The sequence below is a fragment of the Gallinula chloropus genome (genome assembly GCF_964237585.1).
Source record: "Gallinula chloropus genome assembly, chromosome: 18".
In the NCBI taxonomy this organism is placed as follows: Eukaryota; Metazoa; Chordata; class Aves; order Gruiformes; family Rallidae; genus Gallinula; species Gallinula chloropus.
The window spans coordinates 3738090-3756358 of NC_140103.1; the positions used below are offsets into that span (position 1 = coordinate 3738090).

The following is an 18269-nucleotide window of genomic DNA, read 5'->3' on the forward strand; positions in this document are numbered from 1 at the left end:
TTATCAGGAGTGAGAGAAACCTGCCTCAACCATCCCCTTCCCGCTCCAGAGGGAGATGTGCCCCTTCTCTCCAGTGACTCCCCCTGCCCAATTTCAACAGCATGGGGTCGCTTACCAAGGCTGCACCCTGGGGTGCCTCCCTGGCACGGTACCATGTACACACACACACACTCACTCACACACACACTCACACACCTCACCCGGTCCAGCCATGGAAACCAGCAGAGCGCAGGGTGAGGGGGTTGGGATGATGGGTCTGGCTGGGTGTTAGCAGTAGGGGATGGTGGCCAGGAGGATCTGCAGGGCCATGGAGAAGCAGGGCAGCTGTGCCACGCTGTAGGCCACGGAGCGCGTGGGTGCCCTCAGCTGCAGGAGGTAGGCGACGGTGTGGACGATGCGCCCCAGGCAGAAGATGAAGAAGTGGATCCTGGCCACTGCAGGGCTGGGATCCAGGAAGGAGTAGATGGCTCCGAGGAAGAGGAAGGGGAAGATGTTCTCCATGTCGTTGCGGTGGGCCCTGAAAAGGGAGAGAAGGTTGCTCCTTCCCACCAGGCTTCGCTGCTGTCTCCCACCCCTTGTAGTTGGAGCGCCCACCCTCGGGAGCTGCTGTCCCCATTCCTCCCTTGGATGGGGCAGGTGCAATCCCCAAAAGAGTTAGGTTCCCCCCGACACACACACAGGCAGCAGGATTTTGAACCCAGTGTCTTTCCCTTGGGATGTTGTGCTCCTGAAGCTCACCCTCTGTGACTGGGATGCCTGTGCTGTGATGGATGACAGGGCCACAGCTTTTAAATAAATACATAAAATAAAGCAAGCTGGATGAAGACCCCACAAAATTCAAAGCTGGTGCAGTGCCAGCACAGCACAGCCCAAGATGTGGCCACACTGCACAGTAACAAGGACATGCATCCACAGGGGGCCAGGGAAGAGTGCCCCAAGCATCCCCTGCATCCCCACGCTGTGCCAGCAGCACCTACTTAACCGCCCCATGGCCAGGCTGGAGGGACCACTTTCAGCACCCCATCATCCTCAGCACAGGCAGGAGAGCAAGGGGCTCCCTCCTGCCCGCTCTTCCACCTTCATGGGGACCAGTCCCTAGTTTAAGAGCCACATCCCCATGCGAGGAGGGGGGATGTACATGGCAAGGAACCTTCTGGAAACCCTATTTCAGTTGCTGCCTGGGTGTGATTTTGGGACAGCATGGAGGAATTAGCCTGGAGAAGAGACTAAAATGAGTCCTGCTATTGTAGCAGCAGTGCCAGGAACACTTGGTGGGGATGAGCCGATCAGAACCTGGACACGGAGGAGACGTATTCCCTGTCAAACCCAGAGTGGGTCAGGGAGCTGCAGGAAGCCCTCTGCTCCTCCTGGCCAGATGGTCCTTGGGCAGAGCCATCTCCTTCCCCGACACAAGGATGGGCTGTCCACCTCCTCACAGCCCCTTCCCTGCCCACCCTAGGGGCCACGCTTGCCTTCCCAAACCATCATCACCTCTGCAGGTACCACCACAACCCCCAGCCCAGCCAGGCCTGTGGTGATGAGCTGGTGTCAGCAGGGCTGGGACACGGCAGCTGCTGGGCACCCACCACCTTGCCCCGTGCTGGAGCCCCCAAGGACTTGGGGGTTCAGCAGAGCTGGAAGGAGGAACAGAAGAATAGGGAGGAGAAAGGAAAGAAAAGGCAAATTGTTGTCCTGGGGCTGAGATGCAGCCAGGACCTCTTGGAGAGGTGAGGGGGGAACCTCCCGCTGCTGCCTGCTCTCCCCTGCAGTGCCCCTGTCCTGCACAGACCCCAGCAGCGTGGCCACGGCTCTGCTCCCATCCTGGTAACACCTGAGAAGAAAACCCAACATCCCTGTTGATCAGGGCAAACACCTTGGGTTCGATTTGTCTTCCCCAAGGCCAAGAGCAGATCAGCAGGGACTGATCCTGAGTGCTGTGGCTGCCCAAGCCAGACCCCAGACTTCCCCAGGCCTTGGCTGCAGCTCTGGTTATTTATTTTTATGGAAGTTTGTCTCTTCTAACTTATCAAAAGAGGATGATGATAATTATTGCTACTATTATTTTCTTTTTCCTAGCAAGGAAACAGCTCATTTGATGTCCCACTCCCTCTGGAAGCCCTGGGATTAGGTGGTTTGAGATGGTTTTTAAAGCAAAGGTTGCAGGAGGCAAGAGGCGAGTGGTGCAGTGCCCCAGTCCTGGAGGAGTGGGCAGCTGAGGGCTCAGTGACAGCAGGCACAGCTCCAGCCTCTTCTTGCCCCTCACCAGCCCAACGCTCACCAAAGCAAACCTGGGGCTGGATACCTGATAGAAGGTTTGTTTGCCCAACCCTGGAGTTGAAAATCACAGCCACTGTGCCCAGCCTCTTCGCAGACCCCCAGCTGGGGCAGCACACGGCTCTGGGGCCAGTCACACAGTTCCCTGTCCGTCTGTGCAGGGATCTGGGGTCCTGTATGAACTGGGCACAAGGAGCCTTTGGCTGTGACTATGGGACAAGCCACAGGGGACGTTGAGCTTCTAGGAATCAGCTTAATTGTGTCGGTCAGACCCCAAACCGGGGTCACTTCCCCAGCTCACCCCAGCGCGCACCACGCTCCCAGCACAGACCACACACAGGGTCCCACATCCAAGCTGCAGGCATTCCACCCATCCAGCTAATTACTGAATTAACGAGCCCTTTCTCTTTCCAGGGAGGGGGTGCAGGGGCAATGCCAGCACCAGCGCGCACTCGCCTGCGGCACCGCTCCACGTCGGGGTCCTCGCGGTAGTACTGCAGCCCCCCGTTGCGCAGCGCATCCTCCGGGTTGGCAAATGCCTGCAAGAGAGAGAGTCCCTGTAATCCCTGTGCTCACAGTGTTCTCAGGATCTTCACAGGTAGATGCTTTACTCCCTGTCTTTGGGAGCTGGAGGGGGGAGGATTTCTTCACCTTCCAGCCCCAGTTTCTCACCAACAAAGACACGTGCATGGTCTGGGGGGGTTTCCTTAGCCTTCAATAAATCCAACTCTGCCCACTGAGCAGGTCTCAACCTGGGGGTTCAGTCTGATCCCAGTTCATTTCTCCCTCCAAAACCCATTTGAAGGAGTCTTTGCCAGCTACCAAATGAGATCACTGCTGGCACTGAGCTTGCAGACACTGCACGTGGCATCCAAAAAGATAACTGGGAGTGACAGATTACTTTACCCTCCTGAGAATGGGTATTCCCTGGCTGTTTTTTTGGCAGAGATACTGTGTGGCTGAAACCAGCCCCTGGGAAATCAGATCCTACATCAATAAACTTACAAATAAAAGTGATTTATATGAGCTTCCCACCTGTGCTGATCCTCAGGGACCTGGTTACACGTGGCAGCACTTTAATCATGTTACAAGCCCAGACTGTCCCAGGGCTGGAGCATCACTCAGAAGTGAGAGGGGATAAGCCAAAACCATCCATTACAATTACACAGCACAGGAGTATCTATCTTGGTGTTTTATCTGAGAGCAGAGATCGCTCCCTCCTGCTCCACCAATGTTCCCAACTCCTCAAACACCATCAAACAGATTGTACAGGCAGCTGAGTTTTGCCAGGAGTTCAACCTGAGCTGCTGGCGATAAAAGGTCTGGGTATCCCATCTCCTGATGCTCCAGGTCCTCCCTGTGCCCAAGAACCATTTCCTCCAGCTAGTATTTTTACTCCCTGTGACTTTGTGCTCTCCTGGAGCATTCACATAGTGATTCAGCCTCCGAAACCTCACAAGCTTTCTGCTGCATCACGAGCAAAAAAGAGCATTGCAGTGATTTGCTCTTAAACCCACCCCTTCCCTCCACCACCCCCTTGGCTCCCTTCTCCTCCAGACATGGGAAATTAACTGTAAACAGTCTCTTTGCAGAAAGCAGCTCACCTGCTTGGCATTTGAGATCTGAAATTGCTATTTAGATTGTGATTAGGAAATGATAAACATTTAGCTACAGATGGTAGAAACAAACAGCAAGAGCCAAAGAGATGTGAGATATTTATCTGCCGCAGCTCTGAAACATGTTTTGCTTTCAACTTAAGGCAAAGAAAACTCAGCTTGCTTCAGGACAGCTTTGTCAGCCTTTACAGGGATAAAAATAGAAAGGAAAACCACAGAAACCCAAGGAAAATGCCAGGAAGAGAGAAAAAGGTAAAGGGAACTGGAGCTTACCTTCTTTCTGAGTCTGACTTGTCCTGTAATGATGGCAACAACGTACATTTTTAAGATCAAGATCGTGCTGTAGAAGGTAAATGACAGAAACACTTCGTTTTCCATCATCTTGGGGGAAGTGCCGCTCAGTCGCCTGCACTGCTCATAGCCAGTGGAGATCCTGCTCGGGCTGGGAGAGGGCTCTGTGGGAGAAGGGGCAGGAACAGCCGTGTTAAAAGACAGCAGAAGTCACCAGGGTTTCTTCAGCAAAAGCCCACAGCCCCCCATAGACTCCTTTGGGCCAGAGAGGATTAAATGATGTGGAGCTGCTGGGAGCAGACCCCACAGTGGTGCAGAGCAGGCTCCCCACAATGTGAGGATGCAATGGCCCAAGCTGGGATGCAGCCTCCTCAGCCCCCTGGGCCACAGCAAAGCTCAGCCTGGCCAAGCTTGACCTCTTGGCTCCCTAAAACAGCCCATTGCAACCCCCCCCTCCTGCCTGCTCCAGAGGGACAGAGCTGCACAGAGCATCCCTTGCCCAGGCAAGCACCGCTCACCCACGGACTCTGCTCTGCCCTGGGAAGGGTTAGGAAGGAGGTAGGCACCTACCACAGCCACATCCAGCCTTGTGCTCCCAATCCGTCGTCGATCCCACATCCCACCCCTTCGTGGCAGCGCTCCCAGTACTCCCCAGTCCCGCCCAGTGCTGGTGACAGAGGCAGCCAGACCCTCCCCTTCACAGCCACCTGCTGTGGCACAGGGCTCTCCCTTGTCCCACCAGCGCCCCATCACCCCGGAACCTGGGCTGCCCCTGCACCCCCCCCTAGCTGGGAGGGGGGTCCAGCCTGGCAGCACCACCAGGCAGGTTGTAGACAGCAAAGCCCCAAACCTGTGAGCAGACTAAGGAGCAGCCTGTCCCAGCTCGTCCGGTGTTAATCCGAGAGGGTGAATCCAGGGCGGTCACGGGTAGTTTTGTCCTGAGTCTAGAAAGTGGGAATTGAGTTTGGAGCTGGCTTTTCCCCAGCCATCAAAGAAAGAAGTGGGCTCTAAGCCTCTGCAGGCAGCTGGGCTGCTCTTCCAGAGCAAACCTTTAACTCCTTCCTCCCTGTCCCCGCGCTGGCGGCAGCAAACCTTGGGAGAGGCGGCAGCGGGGGTTCAACTGGAGCTCTCTGAGTTTATATTAGTGTTGAAGGGCAGGATTTGGGGTTTGGTTCCTTCAGGGAGGAGTTAAAAACCACCTCAAAGCCTTATTTCAGGAAAATGGAAACTCCTGGGACGTGAATGTGGAAAAGGAATGTTACAAGGATGAAAGCAGAGTTCGAGTTATCCGACGAGCTGGAATAAAAGGAGCAGCTCCAGGCTGCAGAAAAGCCTCAAAACCCCACAGAATATGAAGGTTTGTTGTTCACAAACCCATCTATCGAAATGCCAGCTGGCTTTGTTCTTCAGGGCTTTTCAACTGCCATCCAGCAAAACTAATCCTGTCCCCTCCGAGAGGGTCCAACGGGATCCAGGGGAGCAGCACACTCAGCCCAAGACCAGGCTCTGCTCCCGTCACTGTCCCCAGCAATGGGACGCAGGTGGCACCCAGATCCCTGGGGGAGAGCAGGCTACAGAAGCCTTTTTCCTGGGGTGCTGGTGTGAGCTCAAGGCTACGTGAGCAGATCCAGGAGGTCAGCAAGGAAGCGAAGGGAGCAAGTGAAGGAGGAAGACAGTCACCTCTCCATCTGGACAGCATTACCCCACCAGCCCTGACCAGAGGCCAAGCGATGCCGCAGGCCAGCCCCCGGCTCTGCCCCTGCAGAAGGGATGGTCCCACCATTCCTTGTACACAATCAGCACAGAGTCACCCCAGGGAAGCTTTCCTGCCAGGATCACTGCTGGGAAAGAGATTTGCTCCTGCTGTGCTCAGTTCAGATACGAGCTACGTGCTCTGGCCACCCCAGCCAAGGGCCAAGCTCTCCCTATGCCCATGCAGAGCAGACATCCTTCCTTCCAGCCCAGATCCACCTCCCTGCGCTGATCCCAGCCTGAAGCAGCGCAGGGCTCTGAGCCAGAAGGACCTTCCAAGCACACCATTTCCCTCTCAGCAGGGAATTCTGCATGTGTGCCTGGGAATTTCCCTCGCTGTGGCTGTTCTGCCCTGACACCACGAACCCATAGATGCTCCAGCGCTCACTGGGATGCCCCAGCTCAGCCCCGTGAGGTCTGAGCAGGCAGAGAGCCTCTGGAAACCCCGAACGCTGGGTTTGAAGGGAGAGGTGCCGGCAGCTGGTCACCACCACCCTTAGCGTCAGGGCGGCTGCAGAACAAGTCCCAGCACAGCCCAGCGCTGGGAATGCCTCTGTGGGGCTGCTTCTGCAGGGCTGGGAATAGGGACAGCAGGATGCACAGCAGCATGTGGAAGCAAACACTGGGGTGTTCACCCCAGCCCCCAGCCCTGTGCTGCCACCGCACAGCATCCCAGCCCCACTCAGGTCTCCCTGGACCTCAGCAGTGATATATGCCATGACACCAAGCATAAAGACCTGATGGCAAAACCACATCCTAAACATTTCCCTCCCATCTCCCTGCTCCACACTGGATAGACAGTGATCCCACAGCAGGAAGGACCTTGGTGCCCAAGGACTGGGATGATGCAAGAGCTCAGCCCTCCAACAGCCCCTTCCCCACCCCTCCTGGGAGCCTGAGGCTGAGCAGGCAGCCAGACCCTTCACCAACGCACATCACACTCTCCATGGAGTCGCTCCAGTTTTTACCAGCTGATGAAGATCCAGCCCACAGGCCCTTCAGCAACAAGACCTTTTTCCTCTGTGCACTTCTTCCCCTCTTGAAGCAGCTGGCATGCCTTGCCAAGCAGCCAGGATACACACAAGCTTGGTATCACCTGCAGACAAGCCAGGACTTCTCCTGCTCACCAGACAGACTTTCTCCTCTTCAGCATTATTCAAGCACTGGCAGGAAGCCCTGGAGAATTTGCACCGAGCAGCTGGCACAGCTTGAAGCTGAATGGAGTGATCATGAAGCACAGTTTGTTTAGGCACGAGCCCCTGGGGCAGACCCAGACATGGGTGCTGCATGTGCCAGGCAGGCTCCATGGTGTGTGAAATCCATGGCAGCACAGTTGTTTTCCCCATTTGTTTATGCATTACAGACCCTTTCCCTGTTGAGCTGAACCTCAGTGGGGAGGGCCAGTGTCTGTCTGCACCTACGTGGATGGGGAGAGGGGTGGAAGCTGCCTGTCAGGGCAGGTGTAAAGACTCTGGGGTCCCAGCTCCCACTTGAATTCTCAAGTTGAGGGGTCTCATACTGGGCAGGAGACTTCCACAGTCCTACCTTCCCAGCTTTGCTGACCCAAGGCAACCCAGCTCCCTGGAGCATGTTCAGCCATCCCATTAATCCAGGCGGAAGCAGGCTGTTAATATTAACAGTTCCATCCTCCCCCAGAGGTCACATCCTGCTAGGACAGAGCCATTGCTTCCTGGGGACCAGCTCCTAAGGGCAGTGTGTCTTTAAACACACTGTGCCTTAAAGCCTTTAGTGCAAGAGGTCTCAGCCCAGGACAGGACCTACCCAAAACCAACACCGCTGGCAAAAAGCACTGTGTTTTGGGGAGAAATTCTTATTAACAAAAATCAGGGTCAGGCTTTGAAAGATTTAGTCATCAGGTGAAGCCGACCCCAGGAGCTGTGGGGAAATGATGGAAGGGTTTGCTGGAGGGGCAGCTGAACAGCGTGCAGAAGGAATGACAAATTCATGGGAGTTGCTTGAGAAAAGTGCTGAAAAACTGAAGCCTCTCATAACAACCCTGCTCTGGTAAGGCTGTGGAATAGAACTCACCCTCCGTTCCCACATGGGTTTGTTATTTATTTGACCAGCTGAATTACACTCCAGTATTATAAGTAGATGTTTTCTCTGGTGGGGAATTTCCTGGTGGCAGCTACATGAGAGGGTTGGTTGTATAACAAATGGAACGCTGGCACGTATGCCAGGGAGGCAGGGCCTGGGCTCCAACCCGATCTCAAAGGGCAGCGGGTTCTCCGGGCAATTACAGCTCAGATTTCCCCAAATTTTCCCAAACAAGCAATTACATCCCACAGCCCGGGCTAGGCAAAGAGCCCCAGGGGACTGCTCCAGCCTGGAGGAGACAGGTAGGCGGGTGGCACTTCTCCAGCGTGCTCCCACGAGCAGGTGGAGAAGGTGCAGAGCCCAGCTGGGATGATCTCTCTCCTGTGTTGAGCCACATTCCCAGCTTGTTCTGACGCTGCTGCTGCAGGCGCCGGTGCCCTCTTTCCCTGCTATTTCTTCCTGCTTCTCCCAGCACAAAGCCTAGGAGATTGTGGACATGCCCTGCCCCAGTGAGCACTTGCCCTTGGCTGCATCCAGGCCTGGAAATCCGGCCGCCTACAAGAGGTTTGCTCTAGCTCATCGCACGCAGCCACCTTTTCAAGTAAAGGCATGAGGTAAAGGCATGAGCAGTTTAGCTATTTATTAAGGAGAAAGGCACTTCTCCTGCGTGAAAAGTCACCTCATGGTGATGCACCTCATCCCCCAGATGGATGAAATCCTGTTGCTTCACCTGCAGCTCCCCATCCCCCAGCTCCTGGAGCTGCTCTCCACAGCGTGCAGGGGGGCAGGAGAGATGAGAGTCACAGCAGTGGAAGCACCAGCATTAGCATCTCCTGAAACCAACTGCAGCCTTTGGCAAACTCAGGCAGATTTTGCCTGTTTTGCATTTCGAAGTGACTGTCCTGGCTGGAGCTATCTGCGAGGCCTCAGGCGTGAGGAATGTAGAATCAGACTCGCCCAAAACAGTCCTTCACTCTCAGAAGACCAGATGCCTGCAGCAGGAGAAAGCCAGGAGGAGAGGCCCAGGGAAGGGGCAGGGATGCAGTGGCTCCGGGTCTCAGGCGGAGAAGAGGAGCGGAGGAAGCGCTGGCGGACAGGGAGCAGGGCCAAGTGAGACTCAGTGGCACATCCTCCTGCCTTCTCCCACCAGCTCCATCCACCGACCCTTCCGCCTGCCCCCAAGCTGCTGTCCCACTCCCCTGCCCCAAACTGCCATCAATCCCCACTCTGGCTGCAGGGAGTCACGCTGTCCCCTGCCGCCGTGACAGCACGGAGACACTAGAAGAGAGGCCACAGGGCTGGGAACATGTGGGAGGCAGATTATTTTCTCTTATTCCAAGCTTCCACGTGGATTCACGCCTGCGCTTTCTCTGAGAGGAAAGAATTCCTTGGCTATGCTGCTCTGTGCCTCTAGGGATGCAGCTCTGCTGGGAGAAGGACTTCTCCCCCCTGCTTTCCCCCCCTGCCCCAGCTGGTTTGAGAGGTGGCGTTAGGCAGAGCTGCACCTGCCACTGCTGCCATAGGGGCAAAAGTGGGAGACAGGGGTCAGGGCTTGGGGTGTGTAGGAAGCCAGCATCTCCCTCCCTTAACCACACCACAGCAACTCCCAATGTGTTTCTCTTCACAGGAATAAGATCCCATCTTGTAGGCAAAACTACGCTTGTGTTATTGCCCAAAAAGAGGGAGTTTCCCAGCCAGGCTGGGAGAGAAGAGGAACAAATCCTGCTGCCAAAAATGTCAGAGCTGGGAGACGTTTCTAGGCTTCAAGCATCTGAAAAACTACAAAGTACATACAGATTCCCTGGTGGGATGCTCTTGAGCAAGAGCAAAGGTAGAGGATGCTGTGCTGTCCTGCCTCCACATGCTGTGTTATGGAGAAATGGGAATTGGGGCATGTTTTGCAGTGTAAGGAGCACAGGCTCACTAACAGGGCTGGGACAGAAGACAGATGTGGTCCCAGAGTCCAGCCTCAAGGAGACCTGATGCTCCACAGCAGATGAGCAGCTTCAAGGAGAAGACAAAGCAGGACAGCCTTTCTCTTCTCCAGTGCCTGACCAAGGACTGTGACCTCCACAGGTTCTGCTCACCCTCAGAAGCACCATGGGGTGCTTAAGAATGGGGATCTTTTTTGGCAGGTGGGTACCTCTTTGCTCGTGGGCCTTTAACCCTGCCCTGAGACGCAGGAAGAACAGCAGGCTTCAGAGCTTGTCCGTTGTGAAGCCTCATAACTCCTGTCTTCAACAGAAAGTCATCCTCAAGTTGTCACAGAGATGTGGGAACGTGGGCCAGGATGGAATGGAAAGGTCAGTGCTTTGTTGCCTGTCCCTGAGAGAGGCTGAGAGCAGGCAAGACCGACTCTAAGGAGACTCTTCCTTCATGTCTTCACGTAGAGCCTCACCCACCATGGAACTTTCCAATCACAGTGCTTATTTTTAACCCCCCAGGTTCTCTGCACCCCCTCTGCCAACCCTAGACTAAACAGCAGCATTTTCTTATAGGTCATGTTTGCTAAATCTCTTTATCACGCATGTTAATCTCCCAAACGCTCTCACTTCTCAGAGCTGGGCTTCCCCAAGCAGCAGACCAGGGGCTCCTTCACACGAGACCTGACTCAGGCCCAAGTCAGAGCTTCTCAACAGTGTCAGGCTTGTTGGAGTTGAGTGGCTGGTCAGCCTGTACCAATGCTCCAGACACATGTTAGAACTTTCCCTTTCTTTTCCCCACACCGGGTGATGCACAATGCATCTGTTGGGCTTGCTTAGTCATCTCAGTGGTCAGGAGAAAAGCGGTCCAGGCCTCAACTGAGACATTATTAACAAACATCTCCCACGTAGAAAGCTAAAACCACCCTCCCCATAATCAGTCTGGAATGCAGAGAGTAAATTAGCTGCATCACTTATAGCCCCCATTGCTTGGCAGCTTCTTACTGTGGTGCTGCCTCTGCTGTCCTCTTGCTCACAGTGGTGGAAGCATGACCCAGGCTGCAGTCATGGCCTGAGGCAGCAGAGGGGGGGATATGGGAAGGGAATGAAGCTCACAGACCCCTGCCTGGGCATCACAGCAGGGATTATATATCCTGTGCAATGCAACACCTACCGTGCTTGGAAGTTAAAAACAGTTGGTGTGTTATTCCCCAGGCCCTCAAGGAGGAAAGGCAAGGAGATGTAGGACCTCCCAGAGCCAGAATTTGGCCTGACTGATGCAGTAGAGAAGCCTCTCCATGCTACTCCACAGACAGCGATGCTTGGGCTAGCTACCCTCAGATCTCTTCTGCCTGAACAACCCATCAGCAGGACCCCAGGAACCTGCATGGGTCCCACACTTTGAGTACTCTCCCCATTTGCAGGCTACGACCTCACCACCATGAGGTGCACCCCAGAAATCTGCTCCACCCCTGTGTTTACCCAACCCTGGCTGCTCGGGGCAGCCCCCCAGGAGGAGACACGTGCTCATCTCTGTAGCACAGCCCGTGGCTGTTAACAGTGCCACCAGCTCAGCCGAGATGAAGAAGTTCTCCCCCAAAAGCAGGGGAGAAGCCGGATCCAGGTGCAAGGCAGCTTTGGAAAGGATGCAGGAGCAGGGGACTACGGGATGCTATGGCCACATAAGTGGGGTGAGAGCTGTCCCTCAAGGGGAGTTAGGGGACAGAAAGGGGCAGGGAGCTGTGCTGTGCTGTTCCATGCCAGGGGAAGTTTGTGTTGAGTGTTTTCCGGTGGAAGGGAGCTGCTGTTCTACTGGAACCTGATGGGTGGTACCAGCCCAAGGCTCGCTGTGGTTCCAAGGCACCACAAGCCCGTGGGAGCAGCAGGGAACAGACTGAGGCTCCAGGCTCATGCACCCACCCTGGCTGAGCCAGTCTTTGTGAGGCACAGCTCACCCTGAGCTCTGAATCACAGGTTTAATTCCCTTGCTTGCAAGTTCATTGTTGTGCATGACAGTGATGCTGGACAATTACATGCACCAAGTCACTGTCCAAACTGTTAACATTAAATTGCTTCCTGGAACAGTAAGTTCCATAATGAAACATAATTTAAATTAAGATAATTAAAATACATTTTTTTATGGGATCTCCTTCCCCTCTGCTCATGTCACACAGGGATATGTGGGGGTTAGGGAGAACAGCAGCTCAGCTTTGGGCAGCATATTCCCCCTTCAATACAGGCTTGTGAAATCACCTCTTACTCAGCTTTACCATAGTCCCATTTGCTTTCATCTCTCTTCAAAGGACATTCCTCCATGCTTTTCATTATCCCAGTCATCCTTTCTTATTTCCCTCCAACACTGAAGCAAGCAGGTGACCAGCACATGACTGCCAGCTCCTTTCACCCCTCGCACCCCAACCATCCTTCAGCCTCCCTCATTTCTCTTTTAAACACCACAGTCCTCACTCAAGGGGTCCAGGACGCCCCCCCACAGAGTTATGCAGTACTCTGGAGGGGCTACTCCCAAATGGAAGGAATTCCAGCTATGTTCTTCCAGAAGACAGCCCTGGGACACTCAGGGCCTCTGCAGCTACCCAAGAACAGGCTTGCTCCTGTTTCCTTCAGGGCTTTTCTGTATCCTCCAGCACAGTCTCCTCTCTAGCTATTCTGTTACCACAGACTTAAGTGTTATTCTTTGTAGAACACATCCATTCTCCTGTTTTCGACTCATTCCAGCCCACCCCTGCCCACAGGGTTCACAGCTCTCAAATGTACTTTTTAACAATAGCTGGAAACTTAAAGTCCTGCACGTGATCTTGTATTTTAGCAGAGCACATTTTTCTTCCTGTTAGATAACATATCTCCTGGGAAAAGAAGGTAACACTTTCAGATCCCTTCCTGGCCCTTCATCCTTATTTAATACTGCTAATTTAAACAGGAATGGTTCTTCCCAGGTCATCCAGAAGAAGAGCAAGGCATGAATTGAAGTCCTCACAGAGCATTTCAGGTGGAGACTGCAGGAAGGAAAGAATTAAACCCCTCTCAGCTGGTCTGGTGTAAAAACAGGGACATGTTTCTGAACACTGAGACCTAGTGACAACTTTCATTGGTGTGGTTTTGGTGCCTGTCACTTTTTCCTCCTCAGGAATAAAAATAGACATGTCTTCTCCAGTACACAGAGAAATAACCTGCATGTGGCTGGAGAAGCCTGGGAGCTGGAGCAAGGAGACTGGGAAAGCCACCGGGCATGCTGGTTGGGGGGGTCCTCACCTTAAAGGGTGGCAAAACGCAGCTGCTGCTGGGTTGTTTTCTCCTCTGTGTGATTCTCAGAGGTGCTGTGACTGACTCTGGGCCGTGACTTTGGCCTTGAATTGCTCCTTGTTTATAGTTCAGGCTGGCAGGAAACTCTAACTGCTGCTTAAAGAAACCGCCTCAGCAGCACAGCCTCACAAAACTGCAACACACCAGCAAATCAAGTGATGCCCAGCACAACTGCTCACCACCCAGCACCAACACTCAGCTCGTTCCCAAGCTGTGCTAACCACCCCAGTTATACATGCAGCATGATCTCATATGGTATGGACCCTCAATTGGGGTCGGCTGTCCTGGCTGTGTCCCCTTCCCAGCTTCTTGGCCAATAGGAGAAGCTGAAAAGTCCTTGGCTGCTTGGCAACAACTAAAATACCAGCATGTTATCCACATAATTCTCATCCTAAATCCAAGACACGGCGCTGTAGCAGCTGCTAGAGAGAAAATTTAACTCTATCCCAGCAGAAACCAGGACATGCTTCATTTATTTGTCTATTTTTTTCCTCTTTCAGTAATACAAACCACCCACTCCAGGAAGAACCTGGAACCACCATGGCATTTTTCCTGTCAATTGAATGGAGAGCCCTCAGGAGTGGTTGAAAGATTTAATTTGGCATTAAGGTAGTGGGGAATCAAAGTTACACCCACAGTACAGGATGGGTAGGGCCAAGCTCTACCCTGGGTGTAAAAGACAACCACAGGCAGGATGTAGAGAACACAGGAAAATGGGCCTGAGGCTGTCAACTCTGCAAGGTGACATGCAACAGGACCACCTCGGGCCCTACAAAGCTGCTTTTCTCCAGCTGGCTGGAGAAGTTTGCTGTTGTTGAGTGGGAAAAGCTGCCTCTCATCTCAGAGCTTCACTCTGCATTGGAAGTCGTGGTCTGAAGAGGTGCCAGCCTGGGTGATGTTCTCAGCACCAGAGGCAGGAGAGACGTGACCCTGGCACGCACCTCAGAGGTGGGCTGGAAAGTTCCCAGTGGTGAGTCACCTCACAGGAGAGGTGCCTCGGCTGTCCCACACAGACAGCCTGATGTCCAAACACACAGATGGACAGACCTGGGGCAGTTTCTAGGAAGCCTCCTCATCGTGGTCTCCAGAGACATCACTACATCCCTCCTTGCTCGCTAGACCTCACCGCTGGTGCCGAGGGCTGTTGGTGCCAAGGGCTGTTGGTGCGTGTTGCTCACCGGTTACAGGTCCCCTCTGAGGCTCTCCAGCAAAGCAGGAGCCTGAAGCAGCACTGCTGACCTTTAACCTTCACTGGCAAACTGCCTGGTGCTCTTCTCTTGCCTTGAACCAGCCAGTAAGTTCTGAGCCCATCCCATCCCTCCAAGGGCAGCCAGACCTGGCCTGGCCGAACAAACAGGGGAACTGTGGCAGCAGCAAGTAGTTATTTTCTCCTGATGAACCTACTTGTTCCTCAGTGGCAACTGCTGGGCCTGATTAAAGCCAGGCAGAGGTCTTGATCCAAGCCTGAGCTGGAGCCAGAGGAGCAGGGAGAAGAGAGGCGCCAGGCAGAATAGCTGCTTTGCAAGACTAATTTAGTGACCTGTATTTAAAGCTTGTCCACAGGAGTTGGGTGAAAGAGGGGGGGTGTGTGTTTAGTTTTGCAAACCCCAAGCCAAACACAGCCTCTGATTCTATTCCAACCCAAAACCTACTGAGCACTTTTAAATCCTCTTTCACCTAAGGGTCCCAAAGTGTTGGATGGGGGTGTCTGCTTAACAACACCACCACCTTATGTACTTTGGATAAAATACAAGCCTCTCACCACATCAGATCCCATGACTGGAGTGAGGGCACAGTGTTACTCATGCCCTATAATCCTCCTCCTGTAGCAGTCACTGCCCCATCACATGAAGCACAGTGTTATTATGAACTTAGTGTATTTCATTAAGTTCAGGTTTCATCCCTTTCACACAGTTTTTGTCCCTAAATTATGACATGCAGCAGAATTCAAGTTTTAAGATAGACTGTGGGTTAGTTTTCCTCCCATGAGAGCAGACAGGCTCATGCCAGAGCTGCTCCACTGCAGATGCTTCCAAGCCAGAAACTAAAAATGCCAAAGCAGATCACAAAATTGCAAAAGCAGATCCCAGCCCAAGAGCAACAGCCTCCAGTTACAGCTTCTGGGCTCAGATTTAATGCAGGAGGACTGAAAAACCGAAGGCAGGATTGTAGTGAGGGACATCCAACCCTCACAGCATCCCCATCCTACCCAGGAGGAACTGATGGGCAGAGATGCTGTGAGTTACCACGTTGCTGAGAGCTGTGACAGTGCCTGGGCTTGATCTCCAGAGTCCAAATGCAGTCCCCAGATCTACCCACTAAAACCACAGAGGATGTCTGCCCTCAGGATGACTGTTCAGCTTACAAGTCAAAACAGAGACTAACTTCCAGCATGCAAATGCAACCTGATAGCCCATAGCCTGGCCACTGCCTCTTATCACCACGGCTTCATGCATTATTAATCTCACCATTGCACAACACAGGCCCTGTGAAATCAGAACCAAGAGGCAATTAAGCAGGAGCAGAGCCAGCGAGGGGTGAAAAGGTGAGGCTGGTAAAACACCCATCCCAGCACCCTGCTTTGCTTTCCCCCAGTCCCTGCCCTGAGGGTGCTTCTCCCAGCTGCCAGCCCAGGTGGATGTGCACGGTCCATAGCTGGCTGCTGGTTATTTGCACCTGGTTTTGGGTGGCACCAGGGGACCCTGAGCTGCTGTATCCTCTTGCCCTGCAACAGGAGACACCCAAGCCAGCACATAAAACACCCACCCCGAGGTGTCCTTGCAGAACTGGTATGTAAACCCTCAAGAGCAGTTTCCTCCAAGCTCTATACCTTGACTTCTTCACTCCTGGCACCAAAGCTCAAAGCATCTCTGTGCCATGAACATCCATTTTAGCAGTGGACACCTGTTGAGATCACCCAGCTGTGCATCATGAAGCCTCAAAATGACATATCATTGAATCATTCATGATCACATATCCTTGCATGATGACAGTGTATGATTACATACCATTGAATCATTCAGAATGCTGTCTTCCTCAGAGCCTGTCACTGTGGCAGTCCTGTTCAGATGAACAGAAACCTCTTGTTTTTTCCAAAGCCAAAGGGAGGGTTGCATCCCTCCATCCCTTCTCCCTCTGGAGCACACAGCTGTCTGTGGAGGAGCAGGGCCAGTTTGGGCATCAGGAACTAAAAAAATTCCCAAGATCTTCTCCATCCATCATTGCTCCATGGAGTGGGCATCACCAAACGATCAACCAGGTTTCAGCACCAAGTCTCACCACCCAAAGAGTGCCCCCCCAGCTTGTCACCTTGTGCTTTTCTCTATCCAGCACTGCCTTTCAAGGAAGTTCCCACAGGAGGCCAGAAATGTGAGATGGCCCCTTCCCTCACCCCCAGCGATGCTGTAGATCAAGTATGGCTTTAAACAATTCCACTCCCCCACCTTTCTCTCCTGTCCCTGCCAGGTAACACGATCTGTGTGTCTCCTCTTGCTGAAAACCACTTGCTATCAGGTTAAGAATCACATTTGTCTCCCTCCACAGAGGCTGTCAGCATTCAGCATGGCCAAAGGGCAGCAGCAGCACTGATAAACCTTGCTTGTTCCTCAGCTGTTGGCCACTGCTGTGGGTAAGGGCTATACCAGCACAGGCCAGGCAGAGCTCTGGTCTGGACCAGCCAAACGCTGTGAGGTCCTTGGGCTCGTTACTCATTCTGCTTGGACAGCACAGTGAGACTTTGGTCTCTGGCTGCAGTCAGGCCCAGGCAACGGGGCTTTCAGGTTGGGCATCAGGGTGGGAAACCCTTTTCTCTTGTAGGGAAGAGCCTCTGAATTGTATTTTCTAGAAACAGCAACCAGAGGAAAAAATAAACCCCAAACAACCCCACCCTCCTGGTACTTGAGGATTTTACAAGGGCTCAGGCAGGATCACAGGAGTTATTTCCCATGAGTGGATTTATTTCACATGGGTGTATGATGTCCCACTTCACCCAAACCCCAACGTCATCCAACCCTTTCATTGTTGGACCGTCCCTCTTCTCACAGCACAGCAGCACAGGCTGACTCAAGGGACTCTGTGGCTTTGCACCCTAGACAAGGATTCTTTTAAGCCTGCCCAAGGCAAATAATGGCTCAGGCTCTTGAGCAAAGAATTCAAAGAATTGTTAAACCCTGTGCTGTGAGCTACCATGTCCAGAAGAACTTTCATCATCTGCAAACCTCAGTCTTCCTACCTGCAAGGGGAGGGTGACAGTCTTCTGCCTCCCTGGGTGTTGCAGGATTAGACAGTGGTTGCTCCAGATGAATATAACTTCAGTGTGTTTTGTTGTTGCTACTGTCAGATCAGAGAAAGGTCAACAAACATTGCAGTGAGCTGGAGCCTCCCCACAGCGTTAGCGTGGTCCTCAGAGCTGGGCCAGGCTCTGTATTTGGACAGAGCCCACCACAATCCCACCCTTCAAAGAGCCCAATGCACGTCAGAGTGGCAGCCCTTTTCCTGTCTCTGCCTCATCTTTATGTTTAGGATAAGGAGCACTTGGAAGATGATGATGATGAAATTGAAGCAGGGAAAGAAAACAAACCCAAAACCACACATGCAAGGAGGGGGGTTGGAAAAAAGGTCAAAACCCAACCAACTCCCTTTAGAAAAACTCTGAGCATTAGAGAGTGTCTAGCCAAGGTCAGAAGGCAGGGGGAGAAGTGTCGTGACAGACGTGTTTAGGTAGAATTTACACTGAACATAGGGAAAAATGAGTCTCCAGCTGCTTCTCCAATTGGAAATCTTCAGCAAGAACCTCCTGCCAGCCCTGCACCTTGCATAAACCAGCAGTCATATTACCAAACCTTATTCACAAAGCACTTGGACGTGCTTGAGGACCTTATACAGTCTCCAAGAAAAACACAGACTTCTGGGAAAAGCATTGATTCATTGACCCTGCAGTTCCTACCTGGAAACCTCCTGCACTCTGTGAAGTCAAGGCAGGGCTGCAACACCCACTCCTAGCACCCTGCTCCCTGCCTGGAGACATGATGTTTCT

General features: G+C 53.1%; 1 protein-coding gene across 1 annotated transcript; it reads right to left on the reverse strand.

Annotated features, from left to right (window-relative positions):
• Positions 1–267: 267 nt before the first annotated feature.
• PTGES (prostaglandin E synthase) lies at positions 268–4271 on the reverse strand (the record flags this gene model as incomplete). The annotated part of the gene is made up of 3 exons (XM_084272679.1): positions 268–517; positions 2731–2813; positions 4164–4271. 3 exons carry the CDS (start codon positions 4269–4271, stop codon positions 268–270), a joined length of 441 nt encoding a protein of 146 aa, XP_084128805.1.
• Positions 4272–18269: the final 13998 nt, after the last annotated feature.